The following is a 20,238-nucleotide window of genomic DNA, read 5'->3' on the forward strand; positions in this document are numbered from 1 at the left end:
ACACACACACACACACACACACACACACACACACACACACACACACACACACACACACACACACACACACACAATGAAAACTCTACACATGCACGTATACATTCATGTTTATAATATGATAATGTTCTCTTACCTAAGTTGTATTTGCTTCCGTTTTTGTAGCTCTTGGTTTCTGAGTTCTTCCAAGCGTCTTAGTTCTTCCTGACGTCTCATTAGATCTAAAAATATTGATTGTACATTATTATCTTTAATTTCCTTCTGCTTTTATATCACAAATTCTGTATTCCTAACAACATATTTAGTAACTTATTCATACTCATCACCTAACTCCTCCTTTGCTCTGTTAATCTTTTTCTTTCCTTCTTTCTCTCCTTTTTTTTTTGGTACCAGGGATCAAACTTGGGACCTTGCGCTTGTGAGGCACATGGAGGCACCAGCCCTCTGCTAATCTTTTTCAATGAAGATTTTAAGGTAGGTAATTCATCAAACTAATATCCTTTCTGGGCATGTCCCTTCATGTCTACAGAGTAAGAAAATTCATCTTTATGGTTAGAACATAAAATAGATAGTAATTTTTGAAATAAAGTCTGGAGCATATTAAAAACAAAATAAATGATAACTGTATTAACACATTTTCATTTATAACCTTAAATTACAATTTTTTCCAGCAGGAAACACAAAGTCTAAAAAAATGTGTTGGGAAAACCAGCAAAGGGCATTTAAGCCAGGCATGGTGGTGTACTCCTGTAATTCAGTATTCAGAACCTGAGATAGGAGCTTGCAGAGAGATCAGGGCCAGTCTCAACTACAAAGTGAGACCCTGTCTCAAAAAAAGAAAAACAAAACAGGAATAACAAAACAGATCACTATATTAAAACCCAAACAACATCCCACCCTCAATGTTAACAAGACTGCTTTAAACCTCCAAAAACACATTCCCACTATAATCAATTTCTGCCATATCAAAAAGGAGATATACCTCAGTGACAGAGCAGGTATTTAACAGGCACAAGGATAGGCATTCAATACCCAGCACCACAAAAACAAAAAACTGGGATTCCAGACGGAGATAAAAGTACATGTGTACTGCACATCTAAGAAGTAGTACACAGGGCCAGGAATTTGGCTCAGTGGTTTTGCAACCTGCCTCACAAGCGTCAAAGGGCCCGAGTTTGATCCCCAGTACAAAAAAAAAAACAACCAAGTAGCATACAAATTGTGCATGTGACAAAAAGGTCTGGAATATCATAAAATTATATGTACATATATTTAAATATATTACAGTATTAAAATGCTCTGAATGCACAATTATTGTTTTTTTATTATCATTTTCAAGTTATCTGAAATACCTAAAACAAGCATAAACTGTCTCAAATCCCTAACAAAGTAAACATTAGAAATAGCCTGAACTACATAGAAAATACACCAAGGGAATAAAGATCAAGTAGATTATAAATGCACCCTAGCTATCCAGCTATTACAAAGTTCAATAGGAATACAAAGATAAATCTGTTTCACAGCTACATATTTCTGAAATATATCCCCAATTGATTAGACTCTAGGAAACTTTAAAAATAAAAATACACACTGTGGGACCAGTGTGTAAACCCAGAAGGGTTTACTGTGATATATGGGCCAAAGCCAGAACCCTGGTGATTCCTAATATCCTTAACTGATTCAAAATGTTTACCTTTCATGGACATTTTGACTTTGAGGAAAAGCCAGAAGTTACATGTGCCAGATCAGATGAATATAATGCATGAGGACATAGTGTAACATTTTTAAAAGTTTGCCTATCCTTGGATTGTGCTCAGCAGCAGCACTCACTGTACTTTTGATCACACCTCCTAAAACAGATTCATGAAAGAGGACTTCCAGGACTGCTTCAGAAAGTGGCAAGAACAATGGACATGTCTGAACCAAGAAGAAATATCAAGTGGGATTAATACTAAAATGTCTCTTAATGTGATATTTTTATTTATACTTTCTCCATGGTTTTCAGTCACATGTCATATATAGGATTTGTTAACTACTATCCCTGGTTTCAGGCTTCCCTCAGATAAATAGGGACTACCTTGACTAGAGGCATGTTTTTATTCTTTGATCTAGAAAATCACACCAACAAAATTTTAAGACTAATCCAAAGGCATACGTGAAGACATCAGCTACAGCACTATTTCTATAGCAATATTTTAAATACTTATCTAACAAATGACATGCTATAATTTGGAATTATAATTCATTTAAACACATTAAAGTTTGATTTGCTAGACTGTAATGAACTATTTTCTTTAATATTATGCATGTCATAAAAACTGAATATATACTTTCTTACCTACCAATTATTTCTAGAAAAAATGTTTTCAATACACAGATTTATCTAGTCAAGAAAAAAGATGAAATATTAGTCTACACGAAGTTTTTTTTGGGGGGTACTGGGGATTGAACTCGGGACCTTGAGCTTGTGGAGCAGGTGGAGGCACCACTGAGCTAAATTCCCGGCCCTATGAGAGAGATATATGTTTTGTTTTGTTTTGTTTTGTTTTGTTTCAGACAGGGTCTCACTATATAGTTGAGACTGACCTGGAACTCACTATGTAGTCCAGGCTGGTCTCGAACTCACAGTGATCCTCCTACCTCAGTCTCCCGAGTGCTGGGATTAATTACAGGTGTGGGCCACCACGCCCGGCTCCAAAATATGTTTTTAATACAAACACAGAAAGACAGAATATAGCAAGTATGATTTAAATTCAAGATTACTTCAGAATCCTCCATAAAAACAACATTAGAAGACACTAGAAGATTTTTAATCAATTATAAAGCATGGTGGCACATGCCTATAATCCCAACACTCAGGAGGCTGAGGCAGGAGGATTGCTGTGAGTTCAAGGCCCACCTGAACTACCTAGTGAGACCCTGTCAAAAGAAAAGAAAAGAGAAGCGGGGGGGAGAAGGAAAAGGGGGAAGAGAAGGAGAGACAGACAAGCAAGTGTGTGGTACCAGTAATCCCAGGACTTGGAAGGATAAACCAGGAGAATCACAAGTTCAAGGTCAGTCTGGACTACTTAGCAAGATCCTGTGTTATAAAAACAAAAATAAAACCCTTGGTAGCCAAGCATGTCAGCACACGCCTGTAATCCTAGCATTCAAAAGGCAGGAGGATCACAAAGGAGTCTGAGGCCAACCTGGGCTACACAATGAGACCCTGTGGTGGTGGAGGGGGATCAACAGTTTATATAAACTCAGTCTCTTAAAAAAAAGAGAAAGAAAAAAAACCTATACTTCATCTTTAAAGAAAGAAGAATATAACATAAAGATTTAAAAATAGTAGTTCTGGGGCTGGGGATTTAGCTCAGTGGTTCCGCCACCTGCCTTGCAAGCTGAAGGTCCAGAGCTTGATCCCCAGTACCAAAATAAATAAAAATAAAAACAGTCGCACTAGAACACAGAATAGTTTAGAGAAGGCCAACATCAGAAAGCTACTGTAGAAACCCAGGCAGGAATCTGTGGCGCTCTCATCTCTAGAGAAAGCTGAGAAGATAAATATTTACTGAAATGCTAATTTTAAAAAACAAAACACTTAAGGGTGAAGTACGAAGCAGGGCTAAGGGTAGAGCTCAGTGGTAGAGCCCTTGCCTAGCATACCAAGGCCCTGGGTTACATCCCAGTGCATATGCATGTGCACAGACATGAAACTGGCACAGTATTTAGATGATTATTTTAAAGAAAAAACTATCACACAATGGAAAAGATCAGTGATAGCAACAAGTAATAAAGATAGATAGGTATAAAAAGCTGGAAAAGGGCCAGGGATTTAGCTCAGTGGTACTGCGCCTACCTTGCAAGCACAAGGTCCTCAGTTTGATCCCCAGTACAAAAAAAAAAAGCCCAGGAAAGGTCAGAAATGAGTTCTGAGATCAAGTGTTTCAAATGATCTTGATTATTACTACCTTATTCTTTCTAAATCCCCATATCCATCTGTACACATTTTTTTCATATCTACCAAATTATCCATGTGTACACTCACAGTGCATAGTAATAACCTTTAATAGCCAATACCTGTCCCAATTGTTCTTTCCAAAAAATAAAATCTTGATATATGGTTTTATGCCACCGCAACCCCAATCAAAAATTGTCCAGTTGAGCCGGACATGGTGGCACATGCCTGTAATCCCACCACTCGGGAGGCTGAGGCAGGAGGATCACTGTGAGTTCCAGACCAGCCTGGGCTAATGAGTTCCAGGTCAGTCTCAACTACGTAGTGAGACCCTGTCTCAAAAAAACAAAAAACAAACAAACAAACAAAAAAAATTGTCCAGTTGCTTTTCATTAGAAGAATCACATATTTCCTATAGGCAAAACATAACATCTTGAATTACCTCTAATAATAGTACTTATATAGGTAAAATGTATGAGTGAACAACCTGGATCCAAAAAACTGAAATCCCAAATTTCAAATTCTGAAACACTTCTGGTCCCAAGCATTTTTGACATTCAACCTGTACTTGATATTCAACTCGTATTACAGGTTAATATATATTCAACATGTAATGAGTTCATGTTTTTTTTACAGTTATCTCAGAAAGGGGAGATGTTATTTCTAATATGCTGAGTTCTGACTTTGTCTCTAAATTCCTAAATTAGTAGTAATACGTATCAGACACATGAACCACAACAGGAAAAAAAAATCGTACTACATCTATATGAAAGCCTGTTTTTTACCTTGCCTCATTAGCATTAACTGGTGTTCGTGCCTAGCTGCTTCCATTTCTGCCTCCAGCTTCTCTTTGGCTTCTCTGATGTTTCTATCAACCTGCTCACGCTGCTGCTTTTCCATCTCATCAAGAGCCTTCCATCGAGATGCATACTCAAATTCAAATGTCCCAGGTTGAGCAAAGCGTGGTGGCTGTTCTCTTTCCCTAAATTTACATTAAAAATACATTAAAATGCATGCTTAAAAGGTAAACAAAAGCAACATAATATAACAACATTTATTGAGCAATTATCCTATTCAAGGCTCTTTGTCAGGCAGCCAGATGATTGATTCATTTCACAGCAATACTGCTTGACTTTGAGAAATTCCTCAAGTACGCCCAACTACCCTAAGCAAAGCAAACAATTCAAAGCTACAAAATCTAATGATACAAACTGTATTCCCCTCAGTACTACTGCCAGTGAGGCTTTCCTGGTTTTCACTCAACTATTATACATAAGGGACTCTAGAAAATATGATTCAAATGTGTCCTCAGTTAAACAAAATTACAGTTATTTTTTAAAATAATAAAAGTAGCTACTATTTGTTGTGTGCCAAGTTAACTGGCTGAGCCAAAAAATAAAGGTCTAACTTACTATACTTGTTATTTAACATTTCCCTTGCTAAATTATAAATTCAATGAGGACATCAACTATGTCTATCAACTGTTATACCTCAAGTATACAGCCCAGTATCTGGCACATCATATATTAAATATTAAAAATACACACACACACACACACACACACACACACACATCTTGGATATTTTGGGGGGGTGAGACAGGGTCTCACTATGTAGTCGAGGCTGGCCTTGAACTCACTAAGTTGGCCTCAAACTCACAGTGATCCTCCTGATCAACTCTCTAGTGCTGGGATTACAGGCATGCACCATCATGCTTAGCTCAACAAATTTTTTTTTTTTTTTAAAAAGTGCACACCTGTAACTCCAGCAAGAAGATCTCAAGTTTCAGCCCAGCCCAAACAACTTAATGAGATCCTGTATCAAAGTAAAAAAAAAAAAATGGATGGGGATACAGCTAAGTGTGAAGGCCTGGGGATTCAATCCCCAGTACATGGTAAAAAGAAAAAAAGCTTTTATTGTAAATTTCACTTCTAAAAACACCTTTGTAGTTATCTGATTATTGAATCCAAAAGAATACTGTATTTCATATTTGTAATGATAAGATAATGAAGAAAAAGTTTAATGAACAGAAAACAAAAGTCATTGAAAAATAGCATTACAAGAGATATTAAAATGGTTATGAAATACAACATATTGCTTACTATTCATCCTTCTTCCCTTACTCAGCCTACTTCCTGGCTGTTCACCCTACTCATGGCTGCTCTGCTCCCTCAAAGGTATCCTTTCTGGATACCTTCTGATCATCTTCAACACACTGAAGTATACCAAGGCTCAAAGTTCAGCCTTGTAACTTAGCTTTCTATTGCACATTGGTAACTTTAGCTGAGATCTCTCTTCTAAATTCCAGATGCATCAAACCACTTATGCAACTGCACTGCAGCAACTACAATAGGGCATGGCACAGAGGAACTCAAGTGACTAGTTACAAAAGCAATATATTTACACCCAGGCAACTATGTAAATGTATTTGTATAATACTAAATTAAAACGGCAATTGGTGAAAAAAGGAATTTTTCTATAATCTCTAAGACGCTTTCACCTTACTAGGACCTCTCTGCTCACACCCACTGAAAACCTTTTAAATTACAATACACATAAGTAAAATAACTAAAGGAGTATTTCCACATTACCTACATGTCATTTTTTTCTGCCAAGTACAGTACATTATGAAAGTAGAAATTATTCTAAGCAAAATTGTTTTACCTATACTTTAAAACTTTATAATCCAGTAATATTTAACAAATGTGATGCAATAAACACTCCAATAGCAAATTTCTAAAACATCTCTATTAAAAAATCTTACTTATGATATTGCTGAGTTTTCTGCATTAGCTTCTCTGGCAAGCCGTCTTCATCATCAAACTGCTCCATAGGCTCCACAATGACAGGACGAGGGGTCCTATATAAGAGGCATAAAGGCATTAGCAAGTATTAACATGGTGCCTAGAATTAGCACTGTTCTACTAACATTTGACAATAAAAATACATGGAAAATGTCTCAGTTGAGAAAAATATCTTAGAAATATATTACTCATAAAATTAGTCAATAAACATTTGCTGAGCCAGACATCGGTAAATGTCAAAACCAAAAACAGGGAAGTATTCAAGTCAATTATAAACCAGTAAGACAACTCTAGTTAACTTTTTAAAAGTATAATAAAAACAATATGCCAGGCATGGTAACATTTGCCTATAATCCCAACACTCAGAAAACTGAGACATAAGATTTCAAAGAGCTCAAGGCCAGCCCAGGCTACACAAGACATTCAAGGTAAGAACTCTGTGAGACCCTGTCTCAAAAAACAAAAACAGGCTCAGCAATGTAGTGCCTGCCTGACAAGCCTGAGTCTCTGAGTTCAAATCCTAAGACAAAAAATGCATATCTAACTTGTATTTTAAGTATATGGTCTATCATTCCCACTCCCTACAACTGAATCACCCATCTCTGCCCACCTTCAACTCTCCTAGTATATAGTTTGGAAGTCTTTCTTAAAAATGTTAAAGCCTAAAATGAAACTTAAACGGTATCAGCCAAGCACAAGAGGAGGGCAGACAGGAGACAGAATAATCAATAAGTGTGGGAGACAAGGGAGAGAGAAGCCTAGATGCTGAAAGACAAGACTAGAAATCCTCCTTTTTTTTTTAGTTTTCCTAAGTAAAACAGGAAGAAGGGAGAGTTTGTGGAGGTCGGGGTGGGGGGGGTACATAGAATGGATAATATACTGATATTAAAATTTTCTTTGCTATCAGCTCTTCATCATATAATCAACAGTAAAATCTATACTTCATTCAAAACAGTGATGCTTCAGAAGACATAGAAGGGGGAAATGGATTATGGACTCCAAAAGCTTCTCTTTCCACATAAATATCCAGAGATTAACAGATCTTTTAACTAGAAGAAAAGATACAAAATGATTTTTAAAAATTACTGCTGAGGTAGTGGAGACATTTTAGGGAGAAAAAGAATTAAAACCAGATAGACTATTGTGGGGAAGCAGAATGATTATACAAACCTCAGATAAAATGAGTAGAACCCAAAAAGAAATGACTTGGGGATTTGGTACTTCTCAGATGCTGAGGGCCAAAATGAAGATAATACAGCATAGGGATCACTCACCCATTGGAAGCCAGGGCAGGACAACAAACATCAGAATGGTAATAGGACCAGATAAAGAGAGCTACACATGAGCAAAGATCAACAAAGACAGAAAGAGGGTATCTGTTCAATAACACAAGACCAACCCTGCCCCTCAAAGAAAATTAAGAAAAAAAGTACCAAAAAAATAAACATAGGGCTGGGGATTTTAGCTCAGTGGTGCTGCTGCCTGCCTCGCAAGAGCAAGGTCCTGAGTTCAACTGCTGGCAACAACAACAACAACAACAAAGGAAGCATACTAAGCATAAGCAAATCACTTGCCTCCCAGAACAACTTAATTACTCTTACTCGGAAATAACAAGATTAAAAATATGATACCAAGATGCCAGGGGTAGTGGCGCACACCTATAATCTCAGCACTGGGGAGTCTGAAGCAGGAGAGCCAGCCAGTCTACACAATGAGACCCCGTCTCAATAAAACAAAGCAAAAACAAAACACACCAACATACAGCCAAGGGAAATGATAAATTTAACAGGAAACTGTCTCTGGCCAGGTGTGGTAGCACACACCTGTAATCCCAACATTTGGAAGGTTGAGGCAAGAGAATCACTGCAAATTTGAGCCCTGTCTATGCTACACAATGAGTTCAAGGCCAACCTGAACTATCCTGTCCCCTCTCCCCCCAAAAAAGAGCATTTCTGCACTCTCAAACATATTTTATTTTGGGTTTTTTTTTTTAGTACTGGGGATTGAACTCGGGTCCTTGCGCTTACGAGGCAGGCCACCAAACCACTGAGTAAAATCCCCAGCTCAAACATATTTTAATCTTTTAACATATAACTAGACAACTCTTAAATGTTAGAGAAGGGAAGTAGAGCCTTTGGGGAGGGAAAGTAAAAAATATATATATAAATTTACATTTTCCCCTGCCTCTCTCTGTATCACTGTTCCTGCAAGTCTATTTCTGAAGAGACACATGTAGCCCAGTGTGGTGGTGCATGCCTGTAGTTCCAGCACTAGGGAGGCTAAGTCAGGAAAATCATGAGTCCCAGGCCAGCATGGGCTACACAGCAAATTCCAGGCTAACACAGTCTATATAAGACCCAGTCTAATCTACAAATAAACAAGCACATTAACAAGTGGGCAAAGTTGTTACAACCACCTTCATCACATTGTACAGTACAAAAAGACTGAAGAACATGAGCATGTGTAATTTGCAAGGAAAGTACTTACAGTACCACCTTATTTTTGTATACTGGGACATATTCTAATATGTTGAAAATTTATGATTTCACCACTCCTATAGTCTCCCTTTGTCCATTTGCTCACTTATCTTTTAATATAATGATTTTTAAATTTTTATACTAAAAAGCTGGGCGTGGTGGCGCACGCCTGTAATCCCAGCACTCCAGAGGTTGAGGCAGAAGGATCACTGTGAGTTCGAGACCAGCCTGGGCTACATGGTAAGCTCCAGGTCGTCTCAATTACATAGTGAGACCCTGTCTCAAAAAACAACAACAAAAAAAAAAAACTTTTTTTTTTTTACACTGATGAAGAATCAAACCCAAAGACTCACATTCTAGGCAAGTGCTCTACCACTGAGCTACACCTTCTGCCCCATTCACCCATCTTTTTCATTTCACTTTCATTTATAGGTGTACTGAAATTTTTGTTCAATTCTCTGTCTGAGAAAAGAACCTAAAATCTAACTTCATAGGACAAGGAAGCAACCCAGAACCCAGTATCATTTAGGAGAGAAAAAATTAAAAGTTGCTCTGATTTTTGTTGTTGTTCTTTGGTAGACCTGTACAAAATAAATAGAAAATACTGGTCCTTACAAGTAATTAAAAATGGTCAGTTTCGCTGCCTGCCTCACAAGCACAAGGACCTGAGTTCAATTCCCAGTACCAAAAAAAAAGAAATTATTATAACACCGTTTTTACTAAAGGTAGTGTTCATGGGGAGGGATTGGTTGTTTTTTTAAGGCATAGTCTTGCTACACAGCTCAAACTGGCCTTGATTTTATTATGTAGCCCAGACTGGCCTCAAACTCACAGCTCTCCTCCCACCTCAGCCTCACAAATGCTGCAATTATAGGCATGTGCTACCACGTCCAGCAAAAGGAATTTTTTTTAAAGTCTAGGAATAACTTCTTTAATAGAATGATAAGTGATAAAACAAATAAAAAGCGATCCCTTTCAAACATGAGTATAAATGGAAAAAGTACACAAATAATAGATCACTTGCAAGCAGAATAGAGTTAAAAAGGGCAGAACTGTGACTTGCCATTCCATGGGCCTACCTCATGAGGCTGGTCTTCTGTGCTTTGAACTATTAGCACAATGTGATTAAACCTTTTGGGACTGTTTCATTTTGGAAGCCTAAACTGCAGGTAAATTTCATGACTAACACCATACATATACACTCAGAAGAATTTCCCCAGTATGGTAGAACAACCATATATATCTGTTGTCTTGCCTTCTTTTTTTTTTCCCACCTTCTCCTTATTGGATGATTTAAGAATATTGAGCATGATTCCAATGGAAAAGGACTCTTGGAGACTGCACTAGCTCATCTAGACTATACTCGTACAACTTTTCCCTTTGCTGATACTGTCTTTTCATTGTAATAAATCTTAAAGGGAATACTATGTATACGCTGAAACCTGCTGATGCATTATATTAATTCACCAAACTTGGAGGTAGTCTTGAAGCCCCAATATGATACATCTGTAAACACACTAACCAAATATAACTTCCACTGAAGTTTTTGCATTTTTCTTTCCTCTTTTTTTCTAACCAGTTCATTTTTAACACAATACTTGGAACACTTGGAATACCTGTAACAATACCACCTTTGTATCCTTTTGTTATTTTACTTGTTAAATTGACGTTTCATTTACAGAAAATGAGCACACACCTATAATCACATCACTCTGGGAGGCTGAAGAAGGAGTATCACAAATTAAAACCCAGACTAGGAAATTTAGCAGGACTTTTTCTCAAAATAAAAACTAAAAACTAAAAAAAAAAAGGGCTGGAGATGTAGCTCACTGAGTGCTAGGCCCTTGGATTCAATCACCAGTACAAAAGCAAGGGACAAAATAGGAAAAGAGAAAGCAAACAAGCAAGCTAGCAGGGGCTGGGCCTATACCTCAATGGTTTGATGCATGGAGGCAAAAAATAAACCCAGAACAGTTCACAGCATCTTTATATAGACGAAAGTCCTGTTGTACTAAATGCAGAGTTAGTTTGCTTAGTTTTGTTTTTATTAAATACTGACCACCATAAAACTGGTGTAACTAACCACCATAAAATTCATCCTTGTAAATGTACAAGTCACTGGTTTTTATTATGCAAAACCATCACCAAAATCTAATTATAGAACAGTTGTATATCATATTTTCATGGTCCAAGAAAGAAACCCTGACTCCATTAGCAGTTAACTCCCTATTTTTTTCCTATCCTGAACCAATGGCAAACAACAGTGTACTTTATATCTGTTATCTTCCTTTTAAAAAGAAAAAAAATTATTGGATCAAAATGTAGCTTAAGTAAAGCACTTTGCCTAGCATGTATGAGACCATGAACTCAATCTCTAGCAGAAAAAAATAAATTTGTAATATTCTTTGGGAAATAACTGTGTAAAAATTAACAGTATTTTTTATTCCCTCATCAACTCTCTATTCATTTATCCAAAACATTGAATTGTTAAATCGGAAATAAAGTGATGCTCCAACATTTAAGTAAAATTACTTACTTTAAATATTTCTATTATACTGAGCTAAAGAATCTTAAGGTTTTAATACTTACTACCTAAATCCTTTCCAAACATAAAATAGAAAATTTCATGTAGCATTACTCTCACTCACTGTGATATTTTGTTTTTGTTGTTAAATAAAAGACCATCTTGCTATGTTCTCCAGGATATCCCTGAATTCCTGGGCTTAAACAATCTTACTGCTTCTGCTTCCCAAATATCTGGAACTACAGATGCACATCACTGAATCCAGCTTTTTCTACATGTAGTTTTAAATCTTTGCTGATACAAAAACATTTGTTTCAATTTACCTGTATTAATAAAAAAATATTTAAATATCTAGCTATCAATATTAAAAATTGTCAAAGCCACAAATATCTTCTCTGAATCAGAAGACACAGAAACACAACAAGGAGTCAGAAAGAGAATAGAAGGCCAGGCATGGCATGGTGCATACCTATATTCCTAGCACAGAGGACAAACCACAAGTTCAAGGTAAGCCTGGGCTATGTAGTAAGTTCAAGGCAAGTTTAAACTACATACTGAAACCCTGTCTCAAAAAAAAAAAAAAAAACAAAACAAGGCAGGCAAGTTGGTGCCCATGTGCCATCGCAGAATTCAGGATGCTGAGGCAGGAGGATCTCATCTGAGAGTTCAAGACTAGCATGGGTTACATAGCAAGATCCTATTTCAAAGAACCAAGCCAGGCATCGTGTCTTATGCCTATAAATCCAGCAATCAGGAGGTTGCAGCAGGCAGGATTCATTACCACAAAGTGGATGCCAGCCTGCGCTACACAGTGAGTTCAAGGCCAGCCTGAACTACAAAATAAGATGGTTTCAAAAAAAATAAACACACCCACAACTCACACAAACAAACAAGAATGAGACAGAATTGGTATGGGAAATAATTATCTTCCTTCTAAAATTAATAAAAATGAAATGAGCAGCCAAGTGATGTAGCACACACCTGTAATCCCAATATACTGAGAGTCTGAAAAAAAAAAAAAAGATACAGGCCAAAAATGTGAAAAAAAGAAAAAAAAAAAAGGAAACAAAGTCTTTGTAAATAGGGAAGGGTAAAGGGGGTGAAGGGAAGGCAGGTCTATGGGGAAAAATAGGAACCGAGACATGTAAAAGTACAAGATCCCAATGATAAAGGTAACTATATTGTTTGCATTAAATGTACTAATAAACTTAATGGGGAAAAAAAAAAAAAAGATCCAGGCCAAGCTGGGCAACTTAACAACTCAGCAGGACCCTGCCTCAAAATAAAACAAAAAATTTAAAAAAGGGTTGAGAACAGGGTTGGGTATTTAGCTCAGGGATGCTGCCGCCTGCTTTGCAAGCTTAAGGTCCAGAGTTTGATCCCCAGTACCAAAGAAGAGGGTGGGGGGGTGAGGATATAGCTAAGTGCTAAGGCCCTGCATTCAATCCCCACTTCCACCAAAAATAAAAAAATAAAATAAAATTAGCAAACAATAAAAAGAATGAATCACATTAAAGTAACAGTTATAAGGTTGGGGCTTTAGCTCAGTGGCATTGCACATGCCTTGCAAGCTCAAGGTCCTGAGTTTGATCCCCAGTACCCCCCCAAAAATATAATAATAATAAAATAATAATAATAACAGTTATAACACGAAAGAGGTTAAAGGGTTACTTCTTGCTACAGACTGAATGTTTGCATCCCTTCAAAAATTCATTATTTTGAGCACTCAGGAAGCTGAGGTAGGAAGAGCCACATGAGTTCCAGCGAAGCCTGGGCTACATAGTGAGTTCAAGGCCAGCCCGAACTACATAGTGAGATGTTATAAAAAAATCCTAAATAAAAATTCATATATTGAGCCAGGCATACTACACACCTATAATCCTAGCAATTGAGAGGCTGAAGTAGGAAGATCACAAGATTGAGTCCAACCTGGGATATATATCAAGACCCTGTCTCAAAACAAAGAGAAAAATAACTTCACACAGAACGTAATCCTTCATGTAATAGTACTCTAACTTGTCTTCTGAAAAATACTTAGATTATTAGACCAGGAGGTCCCATGAATGGGATTCGTACCTTTACAAAAGAGACTCAGAGGTCCCTCATCCATTCTGCCAGTAAAGAAATGAGAATCAGCCTGCCCATGAATCAGAAAGGGGTTGTCCCTAGACACTAGCACCTTGACACTGGGCTTTTCAGCCACTTAAACTGTAAAAAATTTTTGTTGTTTATAAGCCAGCCAGTCTATGGTTCTCTGCAAGAGCAGCAACCAGGTCCCAGGACATTGTTCATGAATAATTTATAAACCAAAAAGTTTTCTTCAAAGTTACATTTACAATTAATTTGGGTTCCTGAATTCTTGACTTTCTAACAAATTTAGTCTACCAAAATTCAGTTTGTTAAAAAGAAACAATTTAAAAGCTTCTGCCAATGAAATTCTGAAATAAATTTTTACCTGGGAGCCAGGGGTACACAGCTCCCAGAGATCCCTGTCACCAGACTGGGTTGCATGGTCAAGGACATGAAGATCAAGTTCCTAAAAAGATATCTATTCTCCTTGCCTAGCAAGTAGTTGAAAATTATTCATTTTTTTACAGATGTCCCTCAAGGGCGATGTTTTGAACATTATGCCCATACAAAAGCAGAACCTCCGTGGCTAGCTGATCAGGTTCAAGGCATTTGTCACACACGAAACCAGCCTGGCTATGCTAGTGTTAAGTGCTCCAAGATGGTAGCCATCACCATGTAGAAAGTCATAATCCTGGCTGAGCAAACTCTCCATTGTTGCTGTGTGGCAAGAGTACTGCAAGAAGTAACAGCAGCAAACCTGTCCCATCCCTTACAAGGTGATGAGCTGCTGTCTTCTTGACTCCTTGCTGGTGTGTCTCATCCCCAGGAGGCACTGGATCATCTAAACCCCCAAGAAGCTGCCAGCAGGGCCACTATCAACAACTGCTAGCAATTTGGCCAGGGGCTATACTGCTATTCCCCCAGGTAACTTCACCAAGCCATCCATAACCTATCCCTAAAACCTATAGCTGCCTCACCCTTAATCCCTAACCTCTGGGAAAAGACCATGTAAACCATGTCACCCTATCATGACTTCAACATTTCACAAAGGTGAACAACAGAAGCTTTGTGCACAGGATCCAGGGCTCAGCTGTACCTACTATATGGTGTTTTTATACAATAAAAGTAAGGTGAATTATTTACGCCTTTTCAAAAGAAAAAAAAATCTGTAACTAGGAAACAAAGAATTACTAAACATTACATAATGTTTATTATCAGTTTACTTATTACAGCAAAAAAGGGAAACAACCTAAATGCTTAATAACAGAGGAAAAAAGGCCGATGATGTAGCTCAGTGGCACTGTGCCTGCCTCGCAAACGCAAGGTCCTGAGTTTGATTCCTGGTACCAAAACACAAAACAAAACAGAGGAACAGTTAAATCTGGCCTAGGTATAAGGAAATACTATGCAGAACCTTTAATATTTTAAAAACTTCACTTTGAAGATGTAGCTCAGTGGTACAGCATTTGCCTCGCATGCATGAGGCCCTCAGTTCAATCACTAGTACACCAAAAAAAATAAAAGTTAAAGCCAATCATTGTGCTGCATGACTGTAAAAGACAATTGTTCTGGTGCATGACTATAATCTCAGCTACTTGGGAAGCTGAGACAGGAGGACTGCAAACTGGACTCGAGTTCCAGTAACTTAGCAAGAATGTGTCTCAATACCCAAAAAAGAAGCCAGGCGTAGTGGTGCATACCTATAATCCCAGCACTCGGGAGGTTGAGGCATGGGGATCTTTGCAAGTGTGGCTATAGCCTTGGCTACACAGTAAGTCAAGGCTAGCCTGAGCTGCATATATCAAGACTCTTCTTCCTTCAAAACCAAAAATGAACAGGGTGGGCTCAGTGGTGCCGCTGCCTACCTCACAGGTGCAAGGTCCTAAGATCGATACTTGGTACCAGATTTAAAAAAAGAAATTGGGCTAGGGATTTAGCTCAGTGGCACCGTGCTATCGATACCTGGTACCAGATTTAAAAAAAGAAATTGGGCTAGGGATTTAGCTCAGTGGCACCGTGCTATCGATACCTGGTACCAGATTTAAAAAAAGAAATTGGGCTAGGGATTTAGCTCAGTGGCACCGTGCTATCGATACCTGGTACCAGATTTAAAAAAAGAAATTGGGCTAGGGATTTAGCTCAGTGGCACCGTGCTTGCCTTGCAAGCACATTCCCAGTACTGCAAAAAAAGAAAAAAGAAAAGAAAGGAAAGGAAAAGCAAAGCAAAGCAAAACAGGAAGGAAGGAAGGAAGGAAGGAAGGAAGGAAGGAAGGAAGGAAGGAAGGAAGGAAGGGAAGAGAGAGAGAAGGAGAAAGAGAAAGAAAAGAAGGCAGGCAGGCAGAAAGACACTGAATTGGGTAAGACGGCACACACCTATAATCCTTGCTACTTAGGAGGCTGAGGCAGGAGGATACCAAGTTCAAGGCCAGCCTAGGCTAGGCAATTTAGCAATAACCTCTTTCAAAAGAAATATAGCTGGGGATGTAACTCATACGAAGATTCTGCATTCAATCTCTAGTACAAAAAGAAAAATGAAAGGAAGGAAGAAAAATTTGGATGATTTATACTACCTGATTTCAAAGTTTGAAATAGACATATGATCAATAAAACAGAAAAGAGTACAGACTTTTAATTTTTTTGGCAGTTATGGGCAATGAATCCAGGACCTGATACACATTAGGTAAGTGCTCTATTACTGAGCTACTTCCCAGCTCTACTTTTCTCTAGAGTTCTAATTTTGGTAAAAAGGGAAGAGTCATACTTTCAATGAACTTTGTAAAATATAAAATCTTTTAGTGGTGCCTAGTGCTACAGGCCACAATCCAGGCTATGTAGAGGCATGAGGGAGAAGGTTCTCAAATGCAAGTAAGTGTGAGGCTAGTATGCCCAAAGTAGCAATTTAGCCAGATCCTGTCTCAAAATTAAAAATAGTGCCAGGCGTGGTGAGGCACACTTGTAATCCCAGCATTTGTGAGGCTGAGACAGGAGGATCATCACCAGGTCAAGGCCAGCCTGAACTACACAGAGTTCATGGCCAGTCTGAACTGAACTACATAGTGAGACACTATCTCAAAAAAAAACAGGGTAGGGGGAGCCTACAAATGTGGTATTGTATGAGGCTATGGTTTCAATCCCCAGTAGCACAATAAATCAAAACAAACAGGCTGGGGTTGCTGCCCAGTCACTAAACTGCCTGGGCTTGAATTTATGATCCTCCTGCTTCAGCCTCCCAGAGTGCCTGGTGGCATGTGGCAACACAGCTTTTTTTTTTTTTTTTTTTTTTTTTTTTTTTTTTTTTTTTTTTTTTTTTTTTTTTTTGAGATGTGGTCTCATTCTGTAGTCCAAGCTAGCCCTCAACCCACAATTCTCCTGCCTCAGCCTCTGGATTGCTAGAATTACACAAATGTATCAAACACCTGGCTTCAAAAAAAATTTTTTTAGTACTGGGGATCAACTCAGGACTTTGCACTTGCGAGGCAGGTACAGCACCCCTGAGCTAAATCCCCAGCCCCTAACTCCAAATTTCTTAAAGGGTTACTTTACATAACTCCTAACTCTATGTGAACAAAGAACAAAAATTCAAGGCCAGCCTGAATTACAGAGCAAGACTGTCTCAAAAAAAAATCTTTAATCACAATCACTGAGTATTCACTCAGTAGCTACTTACCATAACAAGACAGTATGAACTGCAGGAAGAAGAGAATTCCCAAACAAAGAGAAGCCCATATGTAACAAGACCAAAGAAAAATATCAAAAAACTTACGTTGTTAGTAAGAACGCCCCATCACCACACCTCTCCAGAGCCTTTCGTGCAGGAGGTTTTGCGGCAAATTCTACAAAACCTTTTCCCGTAGCTCTACCACGATCATCCACAACCACAACGGCTTTCTCTACTGGGCCAAACTGGGAAAATGCTTGCTCTAGAAGCTCATTGGAAACAACTGGAGAAAGGTTCTTGACAGTTAGAGCTGCTCCATGTGTAGCAAAGCGAATTCGAAGGGGTCTGCTCTTCAAAATGGTGCCATCCAGTTCTGCTTTTGCGATTTCAGCCAGTGTTCTGGATTCCTTTTTAGAAGAAAAAAAATCATTTTTTAAAGACAGTAACAAAACAAAAATCAAAACAGTGTTTTGCTTCTAGGGAGAACTAGACAGGTTTCAGAAATGCATGACCAAGTCCTTTTGTTTCTCTTTCAACTTTGGAATCATGTGCTATCTCTTAGCTATTCAAAGATATTTATAAACATTTTATGTAAAAAGTTCCAACAGGTTATGCTGTTAAAAGTTAAAAATCATCACTTAAACTGCTCATACACAAGTTACTAGCTATTAAATACCAAAACAGTATCTTTTTTTTTTTTTTTTGGTACTGGGGATTGAACTGGGGTCCCTGTGCTTGCAAGGCAGGCAGCAGAACTACTGAGCTAAATCCCCAGCCCCAAAGCAGTATCTTTTCAAAACCTCCCATATATTAAAACACAATTTTTTTTCCAGGTACCAGGGATCAAACTTGGGACCTTGTACTTGCAATGCAGGTGGCAGCCCCACTGAGCTAAATCCCCAGCCACACAAATTATTTTTTGCGATCAAGTGCCAAATTAGTAGAAAGTATCAAGAAAAGAATAATTTTTATTTGTTACTGGCGATCAAACTCAGGACCTTGGGCTTGCAAGGCAGGTGCAGTGCCACTGAGCAGAATCCCTGACCCAAAGAAAAATTTTTTTATATCTTGTATGTTTTTAGTACTGATATCTTGCTGGAATAGTGCGGCACACGGTAATCCCAGTACTCAGGAGGCTGAGGCAGGAGGACTACTGTGAGTTTGGGACCAGCCTGGGCTACAGAATGAAGAGAGAGGGAGAGAGGAAGAGAGGGGGAAGAGAGGAGAAGGGGGAAGGGGGAAGAAGGAGGAAAGGTATTTTAACAAAATATCTACCTCTCAGGCCAGGGATTTAGCTCAGTGGTTCCACTGCCTGCCTTGCAAGTGCAAGGTCCCGAGTTCTATCCCCGGCACCAAAAAAACAAAAACAAAAACAAAACCCCAACAAAATATCTACCTCTCCACAGTCAGAAAAATCTCTTTTCCTTTTTATGTAATTCTTATTCTATATTATCTGTAAAAACTACTATTAGGTCCCGTTAATCATTTCTCCTAAAATACCTGCATGGATTGCACTATCAAATGGAGAAAACCAAGTGCACATATTCATAGATTGTAACAGTTCTTTCCACTACAGAAAGAAACAAGTGATATAAGCACTTATAAACTAGAAAATATGTTCGTTGCTAAAACCATGAGTACCTTTTTACCTCAACAATTCAACACTGATATAGAGTAAGAAGATGGAGAAGCCAGGGACTTAGCTTAGTGGTTTTGTTGCCTGCCTCACAAGCACAAGATCCAGAGTTCAACCCCTGGTACCAACAAAACAAAAAAGGATGGAGAATACGTCATTGGTAGATCACTTGCCTAGTGAGCAAGCACAGGTTTGATTGGTGGGGGCGTTGACTGCTGTATAGAATACAGGCATCTAAGACAATAAATAACAAACTGTTAAATTTAATAAAGCAATGTTCTTTTTCACTGTGCTGCAGGATTTCCAAGTACTGAAGAGAGGCTTTACATGTTTATATAAGAAGAATACAAATACAGTATCTTAAAAATGTCTTAACATCACAAAAGCTCTTTCCTCTCAACACCACTCCCCAATAAAGGGGAATGATCCAGTGGTGCTCTACCACTGAGCTATAATCCCCAATTTTTAACATTTTATTTTGAAACAGGGTCTTACTAAATTGGGGATTTAGCTCAGTAGCGCTGTGCCTGCAAGGTCCTGAGTTCGATACCCAGTTCCAGAAAAATCAAACAAACAAAACACCATCAGGTAGAACTGAGAAGAAATTCCACGGGGCAATAATAATAATGCTCTATATTTTTGCAGGAGTTTAAGTCAAACAAATGTACACATCTGTAAAAACTCACTAACCAGTACACTTAAAATCTTTGCCTTTTGCCAGGTATAACAATTCCCAATTTGAAACTATACTACAAAGCCATTGTGATAAAAACAGCATGGTACTGGCAAAGAAACAGGCCTGAGGATCAGTGGAACAGACTGGAAGACACAAAAACAAACCCAGATGTACTCAGCTACCTCATCTTTGACAAAGGAGCTGACCATCCTCAGTGGAGGAAAGATAGCCTCTTTAATAAATGGTGTTGGAAAAACTCGATGGCAACCTGCCACAGATTAAAATTAGACCCTTATCTTTCGCCATGCACTAAATTAAATTCCAAATGGATTAAAGATCTAAATATTAAAACAGAAACATTAAACTTGCTGGAAGGTAAGTTAGGCAGAACTCTGGAAGACATTGGCATAGGAAAAGTCTTTATAACAAATCCTCAGTAGCACGGGAACTAGCAGA

At 38.2% G+C, this 20,238-nt stretch overlaps 1 protein-coding gene across 1 annotated transcript in view; it reads right to left on the minus strand.

Annotated features, from left to right (window-relative positions):
• Positions 1 to 20,238, minus strand: part of Pspc1 (paraspeckle component 1) — a 61,990-nt gene that overhangs the window by 34,109 nt on the left and 7,643 nt on the right. Inside the window, exons 2-5 of the mRNA XM_010633815.2 lie at positions 17,576 to 17,877; positions 6,702 to 6,797; positions 4,723 to 4,919; positions 134 to 218 (exon numbers count right to left, since the gene is read on the minus strand). Of these exons, the coding sequence (XP_010632117.1) occupies positions 134 to 218; positions 4,723 to 4,919; positions 6,702 to 6,797; positions 17,576 to 17,877 (680 nt within the window). The remainder of the gene's footprint in view (positions 1 to 133; positions 219 to 4,722; positions 4,920 to 6,701; positions 6,798 to 17,575; positions 17,878 to 20,238) is intronic.

This window comes from Fukomys damarensis, unplaced genomic scaffold (assembly GCF_012274545.1).
Source record: "Fukomys damarensis isolate Sample0158 unplaced genomic scaffold, DMR_v1.0_HiC HiC_scaffold_38, whole genome shotgun sequence".
In the NCBI taxonomy this organism is placed as follows: domain Eukaryota; kingdom Metazoa; phylum Chordata; class Mammalia; order Rodentia; family Bathyergidae; genus Fukomys; species Fukomys damarensis.